Consider the following 20,992-nt stretch of genomic DNA (forward strand, 5'->3'; position numbering starts at 1 on the left):
GTAGGCAGGGACATCTTCCACTATATCAGGTTGCTCAAAGCCCCGTCCAGCCTGACTTTGAACACTTCCAGGGATGGGGCATCCACAACTTCTCCAGGCAACCTGGTCCAGAGTCCCACCACCCTCATTGTAAAAAATTTCCTCCATATGTCCAATCTAAATCTACCCTCTTTCAGTTTAAACTGATGCCTCTTGTGCTGTCACTACAGGCCCTGGTGAAAAATCTCCATCTTTCTTAAAAGCCCCCTTTATAAATTGAAAAGCCACAACAGGTCTCCCCACACCTTTCTTTTCTCCAGGCTCAACAATCCCAATGCTCTCAGCCTTTCTTCATAGCAGAGGTGTTCCAGCCCTCTGATCCTTTTTGTGGTTCTCCTCTGGACGTGCTCTAACAGGTCCTCCCTTGACCTGCTGGCCATGCTTTTTTTTAATGCAGTCCAGGATATGGTTGGCTTTCTGGGCTGCAAGTGCACACTGCTAGCTCATATCTGGTTTTTCATCCACCCGTATCCTCAAGTCCTTCTCTGCAGGGTTGCTCTTAATTAAGTCATGCCCCAGTCTGTACTGATATTGGGGATGGCCGTGACCCAAGTGCAGGACCTTGCACTTGGCCTTGTTGAACTTCATGAGGTTCACGTGGGCCTACTCTTTAAGCCTATCAAGGTCCCTCTAGATGGCATCCCTTCCCGCTTGTGTATCAGCTGCACCACGCACCTTGGTGTCATCTGCAAACTTGCTGAGGGTGCACTCAATCCCACTATGTCATTGATGAAGATCTTCAACAGCATTTGTCCCAGTGTGGACCCTTGAGGGACACCACTTGTAACTGGTTTCCCCTTGGATGTTGAGCTGTTGGCTATAACTCTTTGGATGCAGCCACCCAGCCAATTCCTTATCCATCTAATAGTCCATCCATCTAATCCATACCTCCCCTCAATCACCTCGTCTTCCATATGCTTCAACACAGCTTCCAGGAGGATCTGTTCCAGGATCTTACTAGGAACCAAGGTAAGGCTGACTGGTCAGTAGTTCCAAGGGCCCTCCTTTTTATACTTTTTAAAAAATTGTGTATGATATTCCCTTTTCTCCAGTCACAGGGGATTTCTTCTGACTACCATGACTTTTCAAATATGATAGAGCAACTATATCTGCCAGTTCCCTTGGGACCCTGGGATGCATCTTGCTGAGCCCCATGGACTTGTGTATGTTCAGGTTCCTCAGATGGTCTCAAACCTTATCTTCTTGTGTGATGGGAGGGACTTTGTTCCCCAGTCCCTGCCTTGAGGTTCAAGGACTTGAGAGATGTGGGAAGAGAGGTTGCTAGTGAAAACTGAGGCAAAAGAATTGTTGAGTACCTCAGCCTTCTCCATGTCAGTTGTCACTAGTTCTCCTGTCTTATTTATTGTGGGGTACACTTTCTTTAGTCTTCGTTTTCTGATCAATGTACCGGCAGAAGACCTTATTATTTTTCACATCCCTCGCCAAATTGAGCTCCAATGTGTCTTAGCTTCCTGATCCTATCCCTACACACCTGGACAGCATTCCTATATTCTTCCCAGGATGTGTATCCATGCTTCCACTGCCTATGCATTTCCTTCTTGCACTTCTGTTCAACCAGAATGTCCTTACTCAGCCATACTGGTCTCCTGCCTTCCTTGCCTGATTTCTTATACATGGGAATCGAGAGCATTTGTTCTCTAAGAAAAATGTCCTTAAATAGCTGCCAGAACTGTTCTGCTCCTTTATCCCTGAAGGCAGTTTCCCAGGGGGTCCCATCCACTAGTTTCTTAAACATCTGAAAGTCCACTCTACTAAAATTCAAGGTGTTTACTTCTTTCCTGGACTATATCCCTCAAGTTTGTGATGGGCCTGGGCCCAGGCTGCAGCCCAGGTGGCCACCAATGTTGACCTCCCCAATTAGTTTGTTTGTGTTGGTGACAAAGGTCTGGTAGTGCTTCTCCTCTGCTTGGGCTGTCTTTCACCTGGATCAAAAAATGATGCTCAACACAATCCAGGAGTCTCCTGGACTGCTTACAGCTTGCTGTGCTGATTTTCCAGAAGATGTCAGATTGATTGAAGTCCCCCAGCAGAATCAGAGCCTGCAACTGTGATGCTTCCTGTACTTGAAGCAAGAAAGCTTCATCAACATCCTCCCCTTGATTGGGTAGCCTGTAGTAAGTACCAGCCATGAGGTTTCTTTTGTTGATTTGGCCTCTAATTTTTACCCATAACTGCTCAACTATTCATCACTGTTTTTCGAAGACACTCTGTGTAATAAATCCATATTTTTACACAGAGAGCAAGCCCTGCCTTGCCTCTCCTTCCTTGCCTCCTTCTGAACTGTTTAGTCTGATTGCAACACTCCAGTCTCGTGATTCATGCCACCAAGTGTACAATATTGCTGGAGTTTCACTGTTTGCTCAGCAGGATATATCATAGAATTTGTCGTGGTTTAGCCCCAGCCAACAACTGAGCACCACGCAACCGCTCACTCACTCCCCCTAACCCAATGGGATGGGGGAGAGAATCGGAAGAGTAAGAGTGAGAAACACTCTTGGGTTGAGATAAGAACAGTTTAATAATTGAAATAAAGTAAAATAGTAAGGAAGATAATAACAAAATAATAATAATAATAATAATAACAATATACAAAGCAAGTGACGCACAATGCAATTGCTCACCACCCGCCCACCGATACCCAGACAGTTCCTGAGCAGCGATCGCTGCTCCCTGGCCAACTCCCCCCAGTTTATATACTGAGCATGACATCATATGGTATGGAATAGCCCTTTGGTCAATTTGGATCAGCTATTCTGGCTGTGCCCCTCCCAGTTTCTTGTGTACCTGGCAGAGCATGGGAAGCTGCAAAGTCCTTGACTAGCATAAGCAGTACTTAGCAACAACTAAACCATCAGTGTGTTATCAGCATTCTTCTCATCCTAAATCCAAAACACAGCACTATGCCAGCTACTAGGAAGAAAATAAACTCTATCCCAGCTGAAACCAGGACAGAATCATAGAATCATTTAGGTTGGAAAAGACCCTTCAGATCATCGAGTACAACTGTAAACCTAGCACAGCCAAGTCTACCCCTAAACCGTGTCCCTAAGTGCCACATCTACACGTCTCTTAAATACCTCCAGGGATGGTGACTCAGCCACTTCCCTGGGCAGCTTGTTCCAGTGCTTCATAACCCTTTTGGTGAAGCAATTTTTGCTACTGTTCAATCTAAACCTCCCCTGGTGCACCTTGAGACCGTTTCCTCTCGTCCTATCACTTGCTACTTGCGAAAAGAGACCAACACCCACCTGGCTACAACCTCCTTTCAGGTAGTTGTAGAGAGCAATAAGGTCTCCTGTCAGCCTCCTTTTCTCCAGACTAAACACCCCTAGTTCCCTCAGCCGCTCCTCATAGCACTTGTTCTCTAGACATTTCTCCAGCTTTGGTGCTCTTCTTTAGACGCGCTCCAGCACCTCAGTGTAGGGAGGGGCCCAAAACTGAACATAGCAGTCAAGGTGAGGCCTCACAGGTGCCGAGTGCAAAGGAACAATCACTTCCCTAGTCCTGCTAGCCACACTGTTTCTGATAGAAGCCAGGATGCTGTTTGCCTTTTTGGCCACCTGGGTACACTGCCGGCTCATGTTCAGCCGCCTGTCGACCAACACCCCCAGCTCCTTTTCTGCCCGGCAGCTTCCCAGCCACTCTTCCCCAAGCCTGTAGTGTTGCATGGGGTTGTTGTGAATGAAGTGCGGGACCCGACACTTGGCCTTGTTGAACCGCCTGCAGCTGGCCTCGGCCCACCAATCCAGTCTGTCTGTCTCACAGAGGCAGCATCCATCTCATAGATGCAGCTGAGGAGGCAGAACTGCAGCATATGTAGGCATATTTCAAATGGTGATCAAGGTCACACATTAAGCCTATTGCTGCAAAGCCCCATTAACACGTTTTTTGCCTTGGGCTGCCACAGCTTCTTCAATATTTTGTCAAGCAAGTAGCTCTTCCTGATGCCTGTGCTGCTGAGCATTCATACTTTATGTATGTGATCCAGTTAAATTCATTTGGACTTACGGGTACTCCAGGTATGTCAAAACAAGTGAAGTCACAGAGTCACTCAAGGCAATTCAAATCTGCCCTTGATGTAATTGCAGACTTTGGATTATTTGGGAGATATCTTTTGTCAGTGGATGACGAATTGTATTTAAAAACTGACTTAGCATGATGTACTAAATGATAACAGATTGGTACATGAGTAAGAAAACTTTGTGTCTCAGTAGGGAAGGGGTTATGACAGCATACTGTTCAGTCTCCAGGAAAGGACTCTTCCCCATAATGAAAGGTTTTTGCATTCAGATAGGCATAAACTCCCCAGATAGACCAGTAATCTCTTAAAATAAGAAATCCATGACCAGAGGTGTGGTAGGCATTAGGCAGAAAATTTAGTTATTGCAAGGGCATCCGCAGATACAGCTTTCTTTATTCTTCTTAAAATCATTTCCTTGCAAAAATATTCATATTTTTAAAAGAGTTTTATTTTGGTGTAAAGCAAGAGAGAAATAGCTCCTTGATCATTCCAGACTGCATAGCTTTTGATAACTCAGTTAAGGGATAATTCCAAGAATCGCTTGAGATCAATCCATCAAGGAAGCAATCAATCAGTCAAATGCTAAAGTTTCTTGTTCAGTATTTAATGTTTCAATGTGATATAAATATAGTATGTGTGAAAATGTTACTGTACTGGATGAATTTATATACGCAGAATAATGGTTTAATAAAAAGCCTACTTTTGCCAGTAGAGAATGTGGATTCAGGTAGAGAGAAAGTAGCTAGTCACCACTCTTCCCTTCTGCTCAACCCATTACTTCAATAAGTAATACTTATACTTCAATAAGTAATACTTCAATAAGTGACCTTCCGGTCACAGGGTACCACAAAATATGATGTGTCTGGAAAATGTGTGCACAAGCTAGAGACCAGAAGGATGTGTAGAATGGAAACTCTGGGTATCACTAATTTGAGTGTTTCTAATTGTTCAGGCAAGTGTTTCAGATCTTTTGGGGGAGAACATAAACATGTGAAATAACGCGTTTCAATGCCACGTGAACATGACATGTCCTTTGCTGCTGCACACTCTGTGCATGTCACCTGGGATCTCCCAGCGCAGCGTGTCTGGACTGTCGTTGCCTGTACTGTGCCTTGGGGAACAGCAGCTCCTTCCCACTGCAGGTTACCCTGGGGAAGGAGGCAGCACACTCTTTCTCAGGCAGTCCACTCCACAAACAGCCTCAGTAAAGGTGCTGTGGCATATGGACAAGTTTTCATTTGCATTTCAAGATGGCGAGAACAAAATTTTCGTTTTGGCTTCTGCCTGGCGCCTGCAGCAGTGTGGGCCTGGCCTTTGTCAGGGTGAAGTAAGAAGTGACAAACACATGACAGCACACCTTGTTGCAGAACTGAACTGTCCTGTATGGTCTCCTACAAGCCACAGGCAGCACAGTCAAAGACTGAGTGTCTGAGCCATCTCCTGGCGGCCTGGTGCCTTGGCTCAGAAGACCTGCTATCGATGGTGGAAAAGCAATACTAAAAAGACGGGAAGAGTGCAATCAGCTGCAGTACTTCAGGATGTGGAAGACATCTGAGCTACCCTTCCTCCTTGTAGGCTGTGATAAATGAGCAGCAGAGCACTGCAGGTGAGCTCTGAGAAGAAAGCTGTGATGCTAGAAAGCTGGTATCCATGGCTCCTTCCCAGATATTTTGAGGTTGGGAAGACTTACACATTTCAGAAGCAGCTTGCCCTCCTCTCCTTCCAGGTGATACTTAGGAAGTCCTAGTGGGCTTTTTGCTCCTAGGACCCACTTTGCTTGTTTGCTACAGTCTCTAACTGCTGTTTCCTCCTTCTGACTCCTGAAAAAAAAGTGTCACAGGCATTGCAGATTATTCTGGAAGCTTACCTGACCAGGTTGCTCTGCATTCAGCCCAGTATTCACAGCATAAGTGAATCTCATTCACAGAATGAGATTGGCAAAATCAGCGGAATGTACCTATGTAATTTGGGGGGATTCCTTCTCTTAACCTGGCTCATGAACACCCTGGCTGCCCCACCTGTCAGTAGGACCACTGCAGAGGAAAGTGTGGGGCCACCACCAGCATCTGCTTCCCTATAGGATGCAGCCAACTATCGCTTGGGCGTACAAGCACTTGAGGCAGGTGGGCAATGCAGCTCAGCTTTGATTCACAGGTTCCCTGGGATGCCTTTCTCTCCTCAGGATATCGTGCATTTGCATCACTATGTAACCTCTGCCGCTAGCTCTCTCCTTCGTCCATCTCTTTATTGCATGACTATGCAGAGAAAACTGAAGCAAGACAGTGAGGGTGGCAACTAGTCTCTGTTCAGTTGGACATAGAAACAGTCTGTCTTCTCTGCTCTTTACGAATACCCACCACAAGCTTCTCCTGTCTGTCTAGGCCAACCATAGCGATGTGCGGTACATTCCTTGGCTGAGTTGCTACAGCTCAAAAGTGAAATTCAATGGCACAAATCAGGAATCGGGGCATTTGATGAGGCAGGGAAGAGGTGGATGCTACATGTTCAGTAATGACGGGCATTGCTTGCATGCTGTAAGGAAGAAATGGTCCTTCCCTAGGAGGAGGAGTGGGGATGGGAGAGTGCTGGTTTGTAGCAACTTCCTGGAAACAAGGGAAATAATGAACAGGAGGCACCTTCGTGTGGGTGAGGTAGATGGGAAGGAGGGCAGGAGAAGCGAAGAGGAAGGAAAGAGAGAACAGGCCAAGAGCCACTATTTATTGACACCTGTGATACTTTGCAGCCAATATTCATAGAAGCAGATACAACACTGAGCTGTGTCACTCCAAGTCAGTGCTAGGACATCTTTCTGCAGGTGAAAGGGAGTCTGCCCTGATATCCTCCCAGCATCAGGTATTTGAGAAAGTGATGGCATGTCGGGCTAGACAAAGTAATCTGTGCAGGATCAACAGTGAAGACTGATGCCTCAGGAACGGCTTGGAAGTGGCTGAATTTTTATTTCAGCCCTCATATCGGTGCTACCAGTATAAATGGCTACCATTAGTAAATGAGGGCTATTGGAAAGGGGAGGAGATTCTATATTAAGTCTAATTTAACTTTGGTATATACATTCCTAGGTGGACAAAAAAATTCAACAAAGTTTGTGGGGGAGCAGCAGGAGGCAGCTGCCCTAAAAGGGCAGGTGAGCTGGGAGACAAGGGGGGACAGCAGAGCAGGCTGGGCTATGCTGTCACCAACAAGGACACAGCCCCACAGCACCTGCACAAAGCGAGCAAGGCAGGGGCAACAGCAGTGATCAGGGACAGACACAGCCCTGCAGCACTGGACAAGTCTGTGGGGACAAGGAGGGGACAAGGTGGGGACAAGGTGGAGTCAGGAAAGTGCAGCCAATAGGCCGGAGTCAGAGAGGCACAGGCACAGCATGTAAGGAAGGTGAGGCCTGAGCCTAAATGCAACCCCGAAGCCAAGAGGTGGAAACTGAGGGCCGGAAGATCTTGACGAATCCTCCAACAAGTCGCCTTCAAGCCTGGCAAAGGGAAAGGGAGAAAGAAGGTCCTAGCAACAAGAAGCATATTTTCCTTCCGGGAACAGAATCTGACTGGAGGCAGGAGTAAAAGCAGAATTGCCATGAAACCTACCTGTGCACGGTTAATGTGGTGAATAAAGCATTTTCGCTCTGCATTGCTGGCCCAGGGTCGGATTTTCCATCGCATGGAGCCGGAGCTGAGAAGTTCCCTTCCAGATGTCCGTCTGTGTTCAGGGAATCAATTCTTCCAGAAGATCTGAAAGCACACAAAAAGTTAGGAGAGGAACAGGCTGGCTGAGCACCTCTGTGGGCTCTTGCTGCAGGAAAGGGAGTGCTTTGCAAGAACAAAAGGGTGCTAACCCCCCCCCATCTTCAGATGTGCCAATTTTTTCATTATTTTGTCTTGGATACGTTCCCATTTCCTTTGACATTGGGTTGGCAGACCCACCCTGAGGAATGAGTTCAGCTTACTCCTTTTCAGCTCTCCATACAATTTAGTTCACATTTAGAAAGACATCGAGCTAACCACTGTGGCCTGGGTGTTTTTGTTGTCCTTATGCTTGTGGCTGCTGGGCAAAGTTTGATGAGCAACTCCCGAAGGAAAAGTGATTTATACTACCCGGGATTTTCTTTCTTGTGTGCCTTCTAGTGCTGGTTTCAGCTGTTTCTCATCATCTCTTTCCGTGGCTCTTAGCTTTCACTCCCAGACAATATGCCATACAAGCCAGTGTCTATCAGGGAGAAGACTTTGGCAGCCGATAAATGGCAGAGAGGTGACACATGTCTGCAAAAAGCCAACAAGAAGAGGGTTGTCATTTAGATTCTCTTCATCTCAAGAAAAGAAAAATAATCCTGGACCCATGTGACTTTCTAAGGGCACAGATCGCATGAAAGCAAAAGTGTTGTCTGGTAAAAAATACATCGCTGATGGTTACCATACTTTTGAAGAGAGAAAGTACTTCATGTCACCACTGAGAAGAGGAACTTTATCCCCACCTCACACCAAGATATTCTCACTGCTGTTGTTCATTATTCCACTCTGAAGGGACTGTATGCAGCTGTTCTTGGAAAGCTAAGGATAACGCAGAAGATCAGTCAGTGATAACTCAAGTGGCGAAGGGTGGCTTCCCTGCCAAATCTGCGCATACAAGTATGTGCCACTGATGGAAGGAAGGGGGGAGGGACTCCTTCCGGATAAACTGGTAAAAGGTGACCGACATGAAGCGCACAACACGCTCACTCCCATGTCCTCAGGCAGCGGGAGAAGGAAGCCCTGATGGCCCCTTCCAAGTGCTCAGGGGTCCCAACTTGCTCCAGTCACCTCAGAGAGCGCTCCTCTCAGCAGCCCGCTGCTGTGTCCCACCCAGGAGGCTGCTTTACGCGCTGCACACATCCTTCACTTCCTTAACACCCCATCGCATGTTTACCTTGAAACGAGATGCAAGCACACACGGAGTGTGTCTCTGACACACACATCGCACTGAGTCTCGCCAAAACGCGCACACACATCGTGCTGCGCTCCTGAAAAAGTCAGTGCCCCCGAAACACACATCGCATTTTCACTCCCCGATGCATACATCACCGTGAACCGCACGGCACCCACATCACTCTGCACCGATGGCGCACGCATCGCCCTGCCTTCACCACTGCGATCGCTCCGTGCCTGAGGGTGCGCACATCGCTCCACTCCTCCCCTACACACACAGTGCCCAGCGGAGCACCATCCCATTGCTCTGCGCCTGCTGAAGAACGCATTGCTCCGCTCCCCAAAGACACTCCCAGCGCTCTGCACCGGATGACAACACTGTGATCACACGGTGCATACAGCTCTGCGGCCACGCGGAAACACATCGCTCCGAGCCCCGCACAACACACACCATCCTGCGCCCCCAAAACACACCCATCGCTCTGCACCCCCAAAACCTCAACACCCTTATGCCCCGACACACACGGTCACATCGGGGTGCACCTCCCGAAACACACATTGCTCTGCGCCCGCCGAAACACGCATCGCTCCGCTCCCCAAAGACGCTCCCAGTGCTCTGCACCGGATGACTACACCGCAAACACATGGTGCATACGGCTCTGCGGCCACGACAAACACATCGCTCGGAGCCCCACCACAACACACACCGTCCTGTGCCCTGCACCACACGCACATGGCTCCGCGCCGGCGGCGCACACATCGTCTTGCGTACGACACAGCCATCGCTCCGCGCCTCCAGAAACACACGTCATCGCTTGGCATCCCCCCGAAACACAGAGCTCTGGGCCCCCCAAAGCTCATTCTTACGCTCCGACACAAACCTCGAGTTAAGCAGATGTGGCGAAGGGGGGCTTCCCTGCCGAATCTGCACACACAAGTATGGGCCACCGACGGAAGGAAGGGGGGAGCTGGGTGGGGGGGCTCCTCCCGGGTAATCTGCCCCTTGTGTAGGCTCAGAGGAGAGTTTCCACTGCTGAAAGGCACAGTGCCGGGCTGCCCCAAGGCTTCCCTGTGCCCCAAGGAGCGAAGGGACGCTGAGGACTCCGCGCCGCCCCTTCGCTGCGGGCTCTGCCGGAGCCTCCCTCTCCCCCGGCCGCAGACCCCTCCCCACTGCCGTACGTGTGCGCGGGGCTCGGCGCCGCGGTTGCGGCCGCCGTGGAGAGGCGATGTGGTGTGGCTGCCGCAAGCTGGAGGAAACGGTGGAGGAATCGGCGCGGGGAAATGGAGAGGAGGGGGGCCGGGGCGGGGGGCGGCGTTGGGTAAGCAGGCTGCCAGCGAGTGCCCTGCTGCGACTCAGCCCGGAGCCCGACGGATCGCTGAGCAGAAGTCCAGCAATTCCGCACGAGATAAAACACGGATTTCACTTACTTCAGCGGTTCCCACGCGGCGACAATTGCCACGTACGGTCGCTTTTGTCTCCGCAACCAACCAAGACCGAGCCTCAGCACCGAGACGCGAAGCCGGGCAGGATTGCTGCCGGCCGCACGCCGGCCCCTCCTGGACTGGACGGGGCGGGCGAGGTGGGGTGCAGCGCCTGGGGAGAGGAGCTGCTGCGGGACGCGGCTGCGAGTGTGCGCCACCCCGCTGTTTCCGCACTCGCCGCTGAAACCCGGTAAAGGTTGCTTCGGGGCCCGTGAGCCCCGTTCCAGGGCTTCCGGCAGCGCTGCAAGGAGCAGATGATAACCGAGCCCCTGTCGCGCACGTTTCCAGAAAGGAGCAGCCCGGTGAGACAAGTACACGTTCGTTACAGGACTGTGCGTGTCACCAGCAGCTCGCTCGCAAGGCCGGGCCGGCAGCAGAGCGCGGCGCCGGGGAGCAACGAGCCGCGGCTTTACGCTGGGCGCAGCCGCCGAGCGCCCCGTGGCAACGGGCACCGCCGCGATCGCCTCGTCTGCCCTCGGCTGAGCGGGGGCGGGTCCCACCGCCGAGGGAGCCGCGGGCAGGGCGGGCAGCAGGGCAGCGCCGTGCTCGGCGGAGGGAACGCGGAACTCCACGAGCACGCCGGCAGTGCCGGCGCTGCGCCCTCGCGGCTCCCGCAGCGATGTGCCGAAGCAAGCCGGAACCAAACTGGCAGAAGGTGACCGACGTGAAGCGCGCAACACGCTCGCTCCCGCGTCCTCAGGCAGCGGGAGAAGGAAGCCCTGATGGCCCCTTCCAAGTGCTCGGGGCTCCCCGCTTGCCCCGGTCACCTCAAGAGCGCTCCTCTCAGCAGCCCTCTGCTGTGTCCCACCCGGGAGGCTGCTTTGCGCGCTGCACACATCCTTCACTTCCTGAACGCCCCATCGCAGGGTTACGATGAAACGAGACGCAAGCACACGCGGAGTGTGCTAAACCGACACACACATCGCCCTGTGTTCCCGAAAAAGACAGTGCCCCCCGAAACGCACATTCCATTTGCACTCCCCGGCGCAAACACCACCGCGCACTGCTCGGCACCCACAGCGCTCCGCGCCGACGGCGCACATCGCAGGGTTACGATGAAACGAGACGCAAGCACACGCGGAGTGTGTCTCTGACACACACATCGCCCTGCCTGCGCCGCTGCGATCGCGCTGCGCCCCTCCCCCACACACCCTGCGCCCAGCGTAGCACCGTCCCATCGCTCCGCTCCCCGAAGACACTCCCAGCGCCCTGCACCGGATGACAACACTGCGATCACACGCTGCATACGGCTCTGCGGCCCCGCGGAAACACATCGCTCTGTGCCCCGCACAACACACGCTTTCCTGCGCCCCCAAAACACACCCATCGCTCCGCGCCCCACGGCGCACGGGGTGCGCAGCGTAGCACCGTTATATCGGTCTGCGCCTGCCGAAACACACGTCGCTCTTTGTGCCCCCTGAAACAAAAGGTCTGGGGCCCCCAAAACTCATTATTTTTTTCGCCCCAACACAAATATTGCTCTATCCCTCCCCGAAACTTATCGCGTTGAGCCCAACAACACAGACACCGCCAGGTGCGCCGAGGGACACACCAAGCGCTTCTCCCCGAACACACTCCCATCGCTCTGCACCGACGGACTACACATTACTCTGTGTCCCTCAACACTGGCACCTCGCTACGCCAAACACACATCCCTTTGCTCCCCTGGACACACTGAGGGCCGCGGATGTGGCTCTGCGGCGATGACACATCGCTTTTCTCCGCGCCGTAACACACATCGTTTTTCACCATCGCAGCCAGGTCGCGATCGTGGTCCCGTTTCCGCAGACTCCGTGAGTCACACAGGAGGCGGAGCTTTCTCTGTATATGATACAGATCTGCTATAAAAGCGCTCCCGCGGGTGGCGGCGTTACCCGGTGTTTCTCTCCTGTTGCTCCTTGACGAGTGAGAGCCACGCTGTCGCTGCGATGCCTGAGCCGGCCAAGTCCGCCCCCGCGCCCAAGAAGGGCTCCAAGAAGGCGGTGACGAAGACGCAGAAGAAGGGCGACAAGAAGCGCAAGAAGAGCCGCAAGGAGAGCTACTCGATCTACGTGTACAAGGTGCTGAAGCAGGTGCACCCCGACACGGGCATCTCGTCCAAGGCCATGGGCATCATGAACTCCTTCGTCAACGACATCTTCGAGCGCATCGCCGGCGAGGCCTCGCGCCTGGCGCACTACAACAAGCGCTCCACCATCACCTCGCGGGAGATCCAGACGGCCGTGCGGCTCCTGCTGCCCGGCGAGCTGGCCAAGCACGCCGTCTCCGAGGGCACCAAGGCGGTCACCAAGTACACCAGCTTCCAGTAAGCTGCCTCTGCAGAAGTTATTTAACTTCTCTGTCTTCTAAGTCTCGCTTGTATCGTGCCCTTCGGGACCGGTTTTTCATCGGTTATTGCAGTTTTTCCTGCGTGTCCGAGTCAGAGGTGTTAGCCTGATGCTGTAAATCGCAAAGTAACCGAAACTTCAAAAACGCCCATCAGGGGGCAGCAGGGGCTAAGAAATCGCAGTCATTGACGCGCAATTAGACGTTATCTATCGGAGTGTTAGTCTGCTCTGAAACCATTAACAATGTTATATTAGGAGCTTCGGAAAAAAATACTAGGAAATGGCTTAATCAATTCTTCAAGGCACACATTTTAAACAGAGGATTTTTTTCCCGATAGGGAAGACCAATGAAACAAAGCACTTTTTTTAAAAAAAAAAAAAAGCTTTTCCTTACTAATTACTTGCATATGTCTATAACTGATAACATAGAAGTTCATGGTATAAGACCAAGGGCTGAAACCGGCCTGAGTCGGGGAGAGCAAGCATCATAACCATGTTCCTTTTTTTCTCATTTCAGATTCCTGAGACTTTTGCTGAGCAATAGCACGCTTCTGATAGTGCAGGAAAGGTGCTCGACAAACACCTGGCAAAGAGGCCCACAAGACCGCACGCATAACAGGCAGCGCAGACTCATCGGTAATATCTGGGTTCAGTAGGGCAGAGAAAGCTGTAAAAACGTAACTGTAGACCACAAGAAATAGGAACGAGGGATAGAGTTGTGTTTTTAAAACCTAAGTACACTGCGGCTTTTAGATCATTGGAATTGAACATTTGTTATTAACGTAATCAAAGAACATGCTATCAAGTAAAAGCAAACTACAAAACAGAAATTAAAGCTCTTTTACAGGAGAAGTGGGTGGCTCTTAAAAGAGCCTTTGGGTTACATGATCATTTGAACGAGAATTTACTTAGAGCTGGTGTATTTTGTAACAGCCTTGGTGCCCTCGGAGACGGCGTGCTTGGCCAGCTCGCCGGGCAGCAGGAGCCGCACGGCCGTCTGGATCTCCCGCGAGGTGATGGTGGAGCGCTTGTTGTAGTGTGCCAGGCGCGAGGCCTCGCCGGCGATGCGCTCGAAGATGTCGTTGACGAAGGAGTTCATGATGCCCATGGCCTTGGACGAGATGCCCGTGTCGGGGTGCACCTGCTTCAGCACCTTGTACACGTAGATCGAGTAGCTCTCCTTGCGGCTCTTCTTGCGCTTCTTGTCGCCCTTCTTCTGCGTCTTCGTCACCGCCTTCTTGGAGCCCTTCTTGGGCGCGGGGGCGGACTTGGCCGGCTCAGGCATCGCAGCGGACACGCGGCTCTCACTCAACAAGCACCAGAGAGTGAAAAGCACCGGGTAACGCCGCTACTCGCGGGAGCCCTTTTATAGCAGCGCTGCTCAAAGCAGAGCCGCATCGCCATTGGGTGGAAGTCCTCCTTCAGGTCGCCACGACGCGCTCGCCTTTGCTATTGGACACCTCTCGATTCGCGTTCCCATTGGCTGCCGGAACAGCACCGCCTTCCCAGCCTATCAGCGAGGGCGCCGCCGCTCCTCCCGAGCCGTATATAAGCGGGCCGGCGGGCGCGGCCGGGAGCAGGTCGTTGTTTATGCGGAGCTGTTGTTGGTGTCGTTAGGCTGAGCTGCTGCGATGTCGGGCCGCGGGAAGCAGGGCGGGAAGGCGCGTGCCAAGGCCAAGTCGCGCTCGTCGCGGGCCGGGCTGCAGTTCCCCGTGGGCCGCGTGCACCGGCTGCTGCGCAAGGGCAACTACGCGGAGCGGGTGGGCGCCGGCGCCCCGGTGTACCTGGCGGCCGTGCTGGAGTACCTGACGGCCGAGATCCTGGAGCTGGCGGGCAACGCGGCCCGCGACAACAAGAAGACGCGCATCATCCCGCGCCACCTGCAGCTGGCCATCCGCAACGACGAGGAGCTCAACAAGCTGCTGGGCAAGGTGACCATCGCGCAGGGCGGCGTGCTGCCCAACATCCAGGCCGTGCTGCTGCCCAAGAAGACCGACAGCCACAAGGCTAAAGCTAAGTGAGCGTTTTAAGGACTAATCAGGAAACAAAACAGATAAAAAAAGGCTCTTTTCAGAGCCGCCCACAATGGTCATAAAGAGTTGAGTCACTCTGCTGTTTCGATTCTTCTAGTGAATGCAGGTGGAAACATGTTTTCTTGAAGTGTTTGCCTTAGTTGTACTCTTCTCCCTGCTTGTCTAAGCTTTTTGTTTGGTTTTGCGTTGATTAATTTTAAATTTTGCTTTTTAATATGGGCTGGTCTGATTTTAGGTGCTTCTTGATTTTCTAGAATTAATTCCTTTTTTATTTTTAATAAAATGTTTTTGCATTTTGAGAGAATCTAGGTGTGTTTATTGTATCAGTAGTAGCAACTGGTTTTGTTTGTTGGAGTAAGCATTGTGCCTCCTAGTAAGCAAACTCTGGCTTTGCTGTAAGTGCTTTATGCTGTATTAGAGGGTGATATAAGCCAAAGTTCTCATATCAATCTCATTATTTGTTCTGTTTGAAAGTATCAAAGTGTAACTGATGTCTGTTGCAATTTCGGGCAATGTGGAGTGTTTGAACTTCGAGAGAAGTGGAGGGAGGGATAAAAGCAAAGTGCACACAAAAAAAATAAAACCCTGAAGAGAAATCACGCACGCGCTCCTAGCAGTGACCCTGAACCAGTTCTTTTGCAACAGGAGGTGTGTTCCCTGCCTCGGGCCCCTTGTTGATTTTCATTTTTCAATGAGTTTTAATGCTATTGTGAGCGAGTCTTGCTGGCTTTCCTTGGCAGAATAAACTCTGCAGACCACTAGGGAAAGATTTCTGGCAGGGTAGGGTTACTAGTATTCTAGGTGAGCTGCCTGATGTGACATGCTACCACGGTGACAACTGCTGTGTTACACTGGGAGGAGCATTACCACTTTTAATTTCGTTTTTCTGGCAATACTGGCTGGATCCACCCATTCTTCTCCATGATGTATGGGAAGTTTTGAGCTCCCACCTCGTCCTTGGAGAAGGCAAGTGTTCTCAAGATCTGCTGCTGTTCCAGCTGTGTTTAGCTTTCCTAAAAGCTAAATGGCAGTAAGTTCATCCACCTATAGGGGAGGGAAGTCTCCACTCCCCTCTGTGTCTGCATTTCTTCCACATGATGAAACTGTCATCAGCATATCAGAACCACTGAAAATTATAGCAAAAATGGGGAAGGGTCCTGTGAACCTCCCTGGGCACATGTGCATTATCTCGATGTTGTGTGAGAAAATTTAAATTCTAGTTTCTAGACTGTAGAAACTTTCAGCAGGACAATCTTTTGGATTTCCTTCACTTATAAATGAATGCTCTGGTATCAACAGTACAAATGCAGTAGTACAGAAGATACACTATTGATTATTATTCTTCTACTTATTTCTCTTCTTTCCCTGCTGCAGAATGCATTTAGGCATTATGTAGCTCTAGTTCCAAATCGCAGATCTGGGAACCAAAGCCTTAAAAACTTGATAGGGCTATGTGAGGTCTAAACTGTGAAGGGGCTACAAGGCCTCAAATGTATATTGTACAGCCAGACACTTTCATGAAGATGCTTCATAGATGTGGTTTACAAAAACTGGGGTAAGTGGGAAGATCGAGTTTGAAAATATATATATTAACAAAGCGAGTTTGACCACCTGCAGTGTCCTATAAGCGGCACAGGTGCATTCACGGTTATTAATTCGGGTTTGCAACAGCAGAACGGGAGAGGAAGGTGAAAACGCCTGTCGTCAAGACACAAAGAGGAAATCTGCCTCCTCGAGCCCGTGTGAATGGGACCACTTAGCAACTCTGACGAACCGGCGCTGCGGGCGGCAAAAGGCAGCGCATCCCCCGGCGGCCCCGCTCCCGGACCCCCCCGGCGCACGTCGGCCGCTGGTGGGGCAGCCGCCACCGCGCACCCCTCGTCACCCATCGCGCTTGAGGAAAGGGGGACGTGCGTTGGTTCGGACGGCGGAGCGCACAGTGGCACCCGGATTCAAGAGCCGGCTGGACATTGAAGAGAGATCATTATGTATGGAGTTGTTTTTTTCTTCCTTATGCGTTTTAATCCTTGAGCGAGGGAAGCAGAAGAAGAACCAAAACACTCAGAAGGCTTTAATACCTACTAAGCAGTATTGTCTTTACTGTGTGATTTAATCCTACGAGTTTAATTTGGGTACGTTGGTGGAGGAGAGCTCAGGCTGAAGCCGAGTTATCTCGTCGCTGAGTAAATGCAGAGGGTGCTGGATAACGGGGCGGACAGCCCCCACCAGGACCCCTCGTTTCTCCAGCGACGGCGAAACGCTGCCGGTTTGTCCGGCCGGCCGCGGTAAGCGGAGATTTTCCTGCTCCCCGCGCCGGTACCAGAGACGGGGATTTAAGGACCGATCCGCCCCCAGGGGAGGAGGGAGCCGGGGTCTGTTGCGGACGAGGCGAAGGAGGGAGTGCGGTGTAACACGGCCTGAGCGGGGAAGAGAAGCAGGGAGGGAGGCCGGGCCGGGAGGGGAAGAACGACGCAAAAGGGATGAAGGCATTGCAGGGGTTGGAGGCTGAGCGGGCCTGCAAGAGGAGTCTCGGAACAGCAGGGAGAAGGCAAAGAAAAGGGTCGGATACCTCCGGGAAGAGCAGAGCAGGTCCCCGGATTTGTAAATCCAGAAACAAACTCTTCACTTTTTAGAATCATAGAATCATTTAGGTTGGAAAAGACCTTTAAGATCATCCAGTCCAAACATTAACCTAATATTACCAAGTCCACACTAAACCAATTAAGGGTAGACTAGACTAAACCATGTCCCAGAGTGCCATGTCTACCCGTTTTTTGAGTGCTTCCAGGGATGGTGACTCCACCACCTCTCTGGGCAGCCTGTTCCAATGCTTGACTATGCTTTCCATGAAGAAATTTTTCCTAATATCCTATCTAAACCTCCCCTGGCGCAGCTTGAGCCCATTTCCTCTTGTCCTAAATTTTCACAAATTAAAGTATTTTTAACTCTTTCATTGGCAAGAAATAAACCTGTAGGGTAAACAGAAGAGTCCACGTTATTCAGTTCTGATAAATGCTGTAAATAAACCCCAGTCCTTCGGAAGCTTCCTGATGTCCCCTGTTGTTTATATCCTGTGCCATTTCCTGCTGAGAAATACCGTCTTTCATGCAAATGTTCTCAGGTGGAAAACACTGTCAAAATGAAAAAAGTGTAAAAGACTTATCTGCCTTCATGGTATTATGAAAAGGGTTAATCGCTCTGATTGTCTTCATCAATGTTTCAGAAACCCTCATTGTTTGATTTTTGTCCCGTCAATAAACGCATGATTAGAAGCTGTTACTAGAAGTAACACATACACACCCTATGAGGTTTTGCGCAACATTAAGAACCGGTTAACGCCAAAACTCAGGGAGCTAAATATGCCTTACACCCATGTGACCATTCCACTTCTTCCATGGATTTATAGCAGCGATTTCAAAAGGCAGAGTTTAAAAGCCCCTGCATGTAGGGAGTGGAGACGATTCAGATGCACTGTCTGGGCTTCCTGAGCCAGCTCAGCTGAGCCCAGGCACCTGGGTTTGCCTGTAATGTGGTCGGCCAGGTCTGCTGGTGCTTGGAGCACAGGAGGACACAACCCTGTTTAAAGACATATTTCGATGTATAGAAAGATTGGGGCTATGTTAGTCCTACGGTAGTTCTTGTCCTCTTTTCTAAATGGGATGATTAAAGATGCTAACTTTGCTGTGTCCCAGGCACACAAGGCAAAAAAACTTTATCACATGGAGTGTTCGGATTGTTTCGCATTGCAGTGGCTGCTACTTGCTACAAAAGGAAAAGCAGATGCATATGAGAGACGCATGCATTTCTTCATAGCTCTGATGCTGCAAAAAGGTAAAGCAAGATCCTTTACTCTGTCTGAAATCCAAATTTCAGCTGTAGCTTTCCATGTGCACCATCTTCTTATTTTGGGAATAATTTCTTCCATTTTCCTATGACTCTTTCAAGTACAAAATCTACATGCAATTCAAGTAGGACTACAACTACAAAAAGGTCGTGGATTTTACTGGTGATGAAAATTCCAAGCTGCCCTGATACTTCTTTCACACACAAACTTCTTATTTTCTAGTTTTAAAATGCAAATATGTCCAGAATTGCTTCCTGAGCTTTTCTGTGGGCGGAAGAAAAAAAAAAAAGAAAAAAAAAGAATAGAAGAACATTTGTGATTAATACTTAGTAACATTTTTGGCAAGGAATACTTTTGGAACAACCTCTCCTTCAGGATGCGCTGTCGAACAGTTTAGTTCTTTGCAGCCACCAAAGAAACCCAAACTGAAACCTAAAAACCCCTTTTTGCCTACATAGTCCTCTGGTTCTGTGACCTCCAGTCCCTGAGGAACGAGCTGCTCCTGCTCATTGTAATGCTGCTTCTTCCTTCCCAAGGTATATAAGCTGGGAAGGGAGAAGGGATGTTCCCAGCTGCATTCTCGTCTACTTCCAGCCCTCTTCTCCAATGAGATTTGTGTCATGTCTTGAGCTGTGCTGTGCTCTGATACAGCACAATCCCAATAGCAGGTTTTTGGAGCCCAAGGATTCAATTTTTTCCTTTACAATCTGAACCAGGCACATTTTCATTACTGGCGAAAAGCATTACATCAAGGTGTGTATAAGACCAAATCTTTTTCCCTAGCTGCAGTTAATACTTTCTCCCTCAGAGCTAATTATTTTGAAACATATTCTTTTCTATTCAAATTGGAAAAGAAAGTTTCTGGGAAACTAACATAGCAATAATTTGCCCTGTGTGTTGAGTAATTATAATCTCTATCCATTAGGAAAAAAAGGAGGTGAGCAGATATTGATTTACTCCATCAAAAAAAGAGCAAGTAGTAGTACAAAATTGCTGTAGCCAGTGCGTGGATTATTGAGGTTTTGGATCAGGTGTATAGCATCTAGTTCTCATTTCTGATTCACTGTTGGGTCAGTTAACTAGAGAATGCAGTTATTTGTTTACCCAGTTGGTGTATTTCACTTTTGCAGAAATAAAAGCACATTTTTTTAAAGATGATGAGTAATAAATATAAATTTTACTGTAGGTATGCTGATCTAGGGAATATATAAGTCTTTTGAAGAATGCTAACATTATTCTGTTAAAAATAAGGTAGGGGAATTTTTTTGTAACTGTTTAGATTGTTCTTCAGTATTCTTTCTGGCTGGTTATCCACTACAGGAGTAAACTGTAATGTAACTCTGATAAATTGGTATACAAAAGGTTGCTGAAAAAAAAAAAAAATTGACAATTATTTTGTATAACCAAAAATAAATGTAGCCTCTATTTCGGTTGGTGTGAATAAAGAGGTATTTTGAAGATAGATGTGGAAGGCAGATAAGAATAAAGCACAAAGGGCCTGCTTAAAGATTATGTATTCTAGCACTTCCCAGTGTTGAGAACTGTTAGGCTGAATAGCCTTGCTTAGCACTAGTAGCTAAAGTAGTTGAAGCCTTAGGCCACAAGAGATGACTGAGAGTAAACTTTTTGATAAAACTAATGCTGCAAACACAGAACTAGCTGAAACCAGCAGATGCAAACAGAATGAAGAAGATAAGGACCAAGGAAAGAATTCCATGAGAATGAGGTAACTTCAGAAGGTGGGCCAGCCCAGTGACGGAGAAAACCCATAAGAAATCAAGAGACCACCAACCAGAATTAAGTGATTGGACTTGGGGATTGAGTGCTGGGTGGTACGGGTACGATTGGGGGGCGTGATCTGGGGTAGGGGTCCCTCGTTGGAGGCACCCAGCTCCAGCTGCTCTGCATGTTGGATAAATAAACCACTTATTTACTCAGCAGATTGGAGACTCATCTTCTTCGAGCAGGAACCTAGGGCCAAGACCTGTTGAGATGGCATCTGCATAGTTCCTACCATAGTCTAGATGGTGGCAGCATAATTTCTGCTACACCACAATGATGTATTTGAACACTGTGCCATCTTACTGTTGCTGGGTGATGTTGTCGGGGTAGAGTGGATTTAGAGAAGAAAAAGAAAATTGCTTTGAACTGAATAGGAAAGAACATTAAAGAACACAAAAGATGGAAGAATGTGCTGTCATGTTTTTATATTCACACTATTTGCTTTATTAATTTTGGATGTTCACCCTCCTGTGGGATAAAATCGTTATGTTTGCTATTCTTGCTGAGCCTAAATCCTAGTACTTTTACCT

The 20,992-nt window shown here is 49.5% G+C and overlaps 3 protein-coding genes across 3 annotated transcripts; 2 read left to right on the top strand and 1 right to left on the bottom strand.

Annotated features, from left to right (window-relative positions):
- Positions 1–12,397: 12,397 nt before the first annotated feature.
- LOC104025389 (histone H2B 1/2/3/4/6) lies at positions 12,398–12,785 on the top strand. Its single transcript, XM_009479065.2, has one exon. The coding sequence runs from the start codon at positions 12,405–12,407 to the stop codon at positions 12,783–12,785; it is 381 nt and encodes a 126-aa protein (XP_009477340.1). The 5' UTR covers positions 12,398–12,404.
- Positions 12,786–13,707: 922 nt separating this feature from the next.
- On the bottom strand, positions 13,708–14,107 carry LOC104023748 (histone H2B 1/2/3/4/6). The gene has a single exon (XM_009479066.2). It carries the CDS (start codon positions 14,086–14,088, stop codon positions 13,708–13,710), a length of 381 nt encoding a protein of 126 aa, XP_009477341.1. The 5' UTR covers positions 14,089–14,107.
- Positions 14,108–14,434: 327 nt separating this feature from the next.
- Positions 14,435–15,409, top strand: LOC142594104 (histone H2A-IV). The gene has a single exon (XM_075715124.1). It carries the CDS (start codon positions 14,435–14,437, stop codon positions 14,822–14,824), a length of 390 nt encoding a protein of 129 aa, XP_075571239.1. The 3' UTR covers positions 14,825–15,409.
- Positions 15,410–20,992: the final 5,583 nt, after the last annotated feature.

Source organism: Pelecanus crispus, chromosome 1, assembly GCF_030463565.1.
Source record: "Pelecanus crispus isolate bPelCri1 chromosome 1, bPelCri1.pri, whole genome shotgun sequence".
In the NCBI taxonomy this organism is placed as follows: Eukaryota; Metazoa; Chordata; class Aves; order Pelecaniformes; family Pelecanidae; genus Pelecanus; species Pelecanus crispus.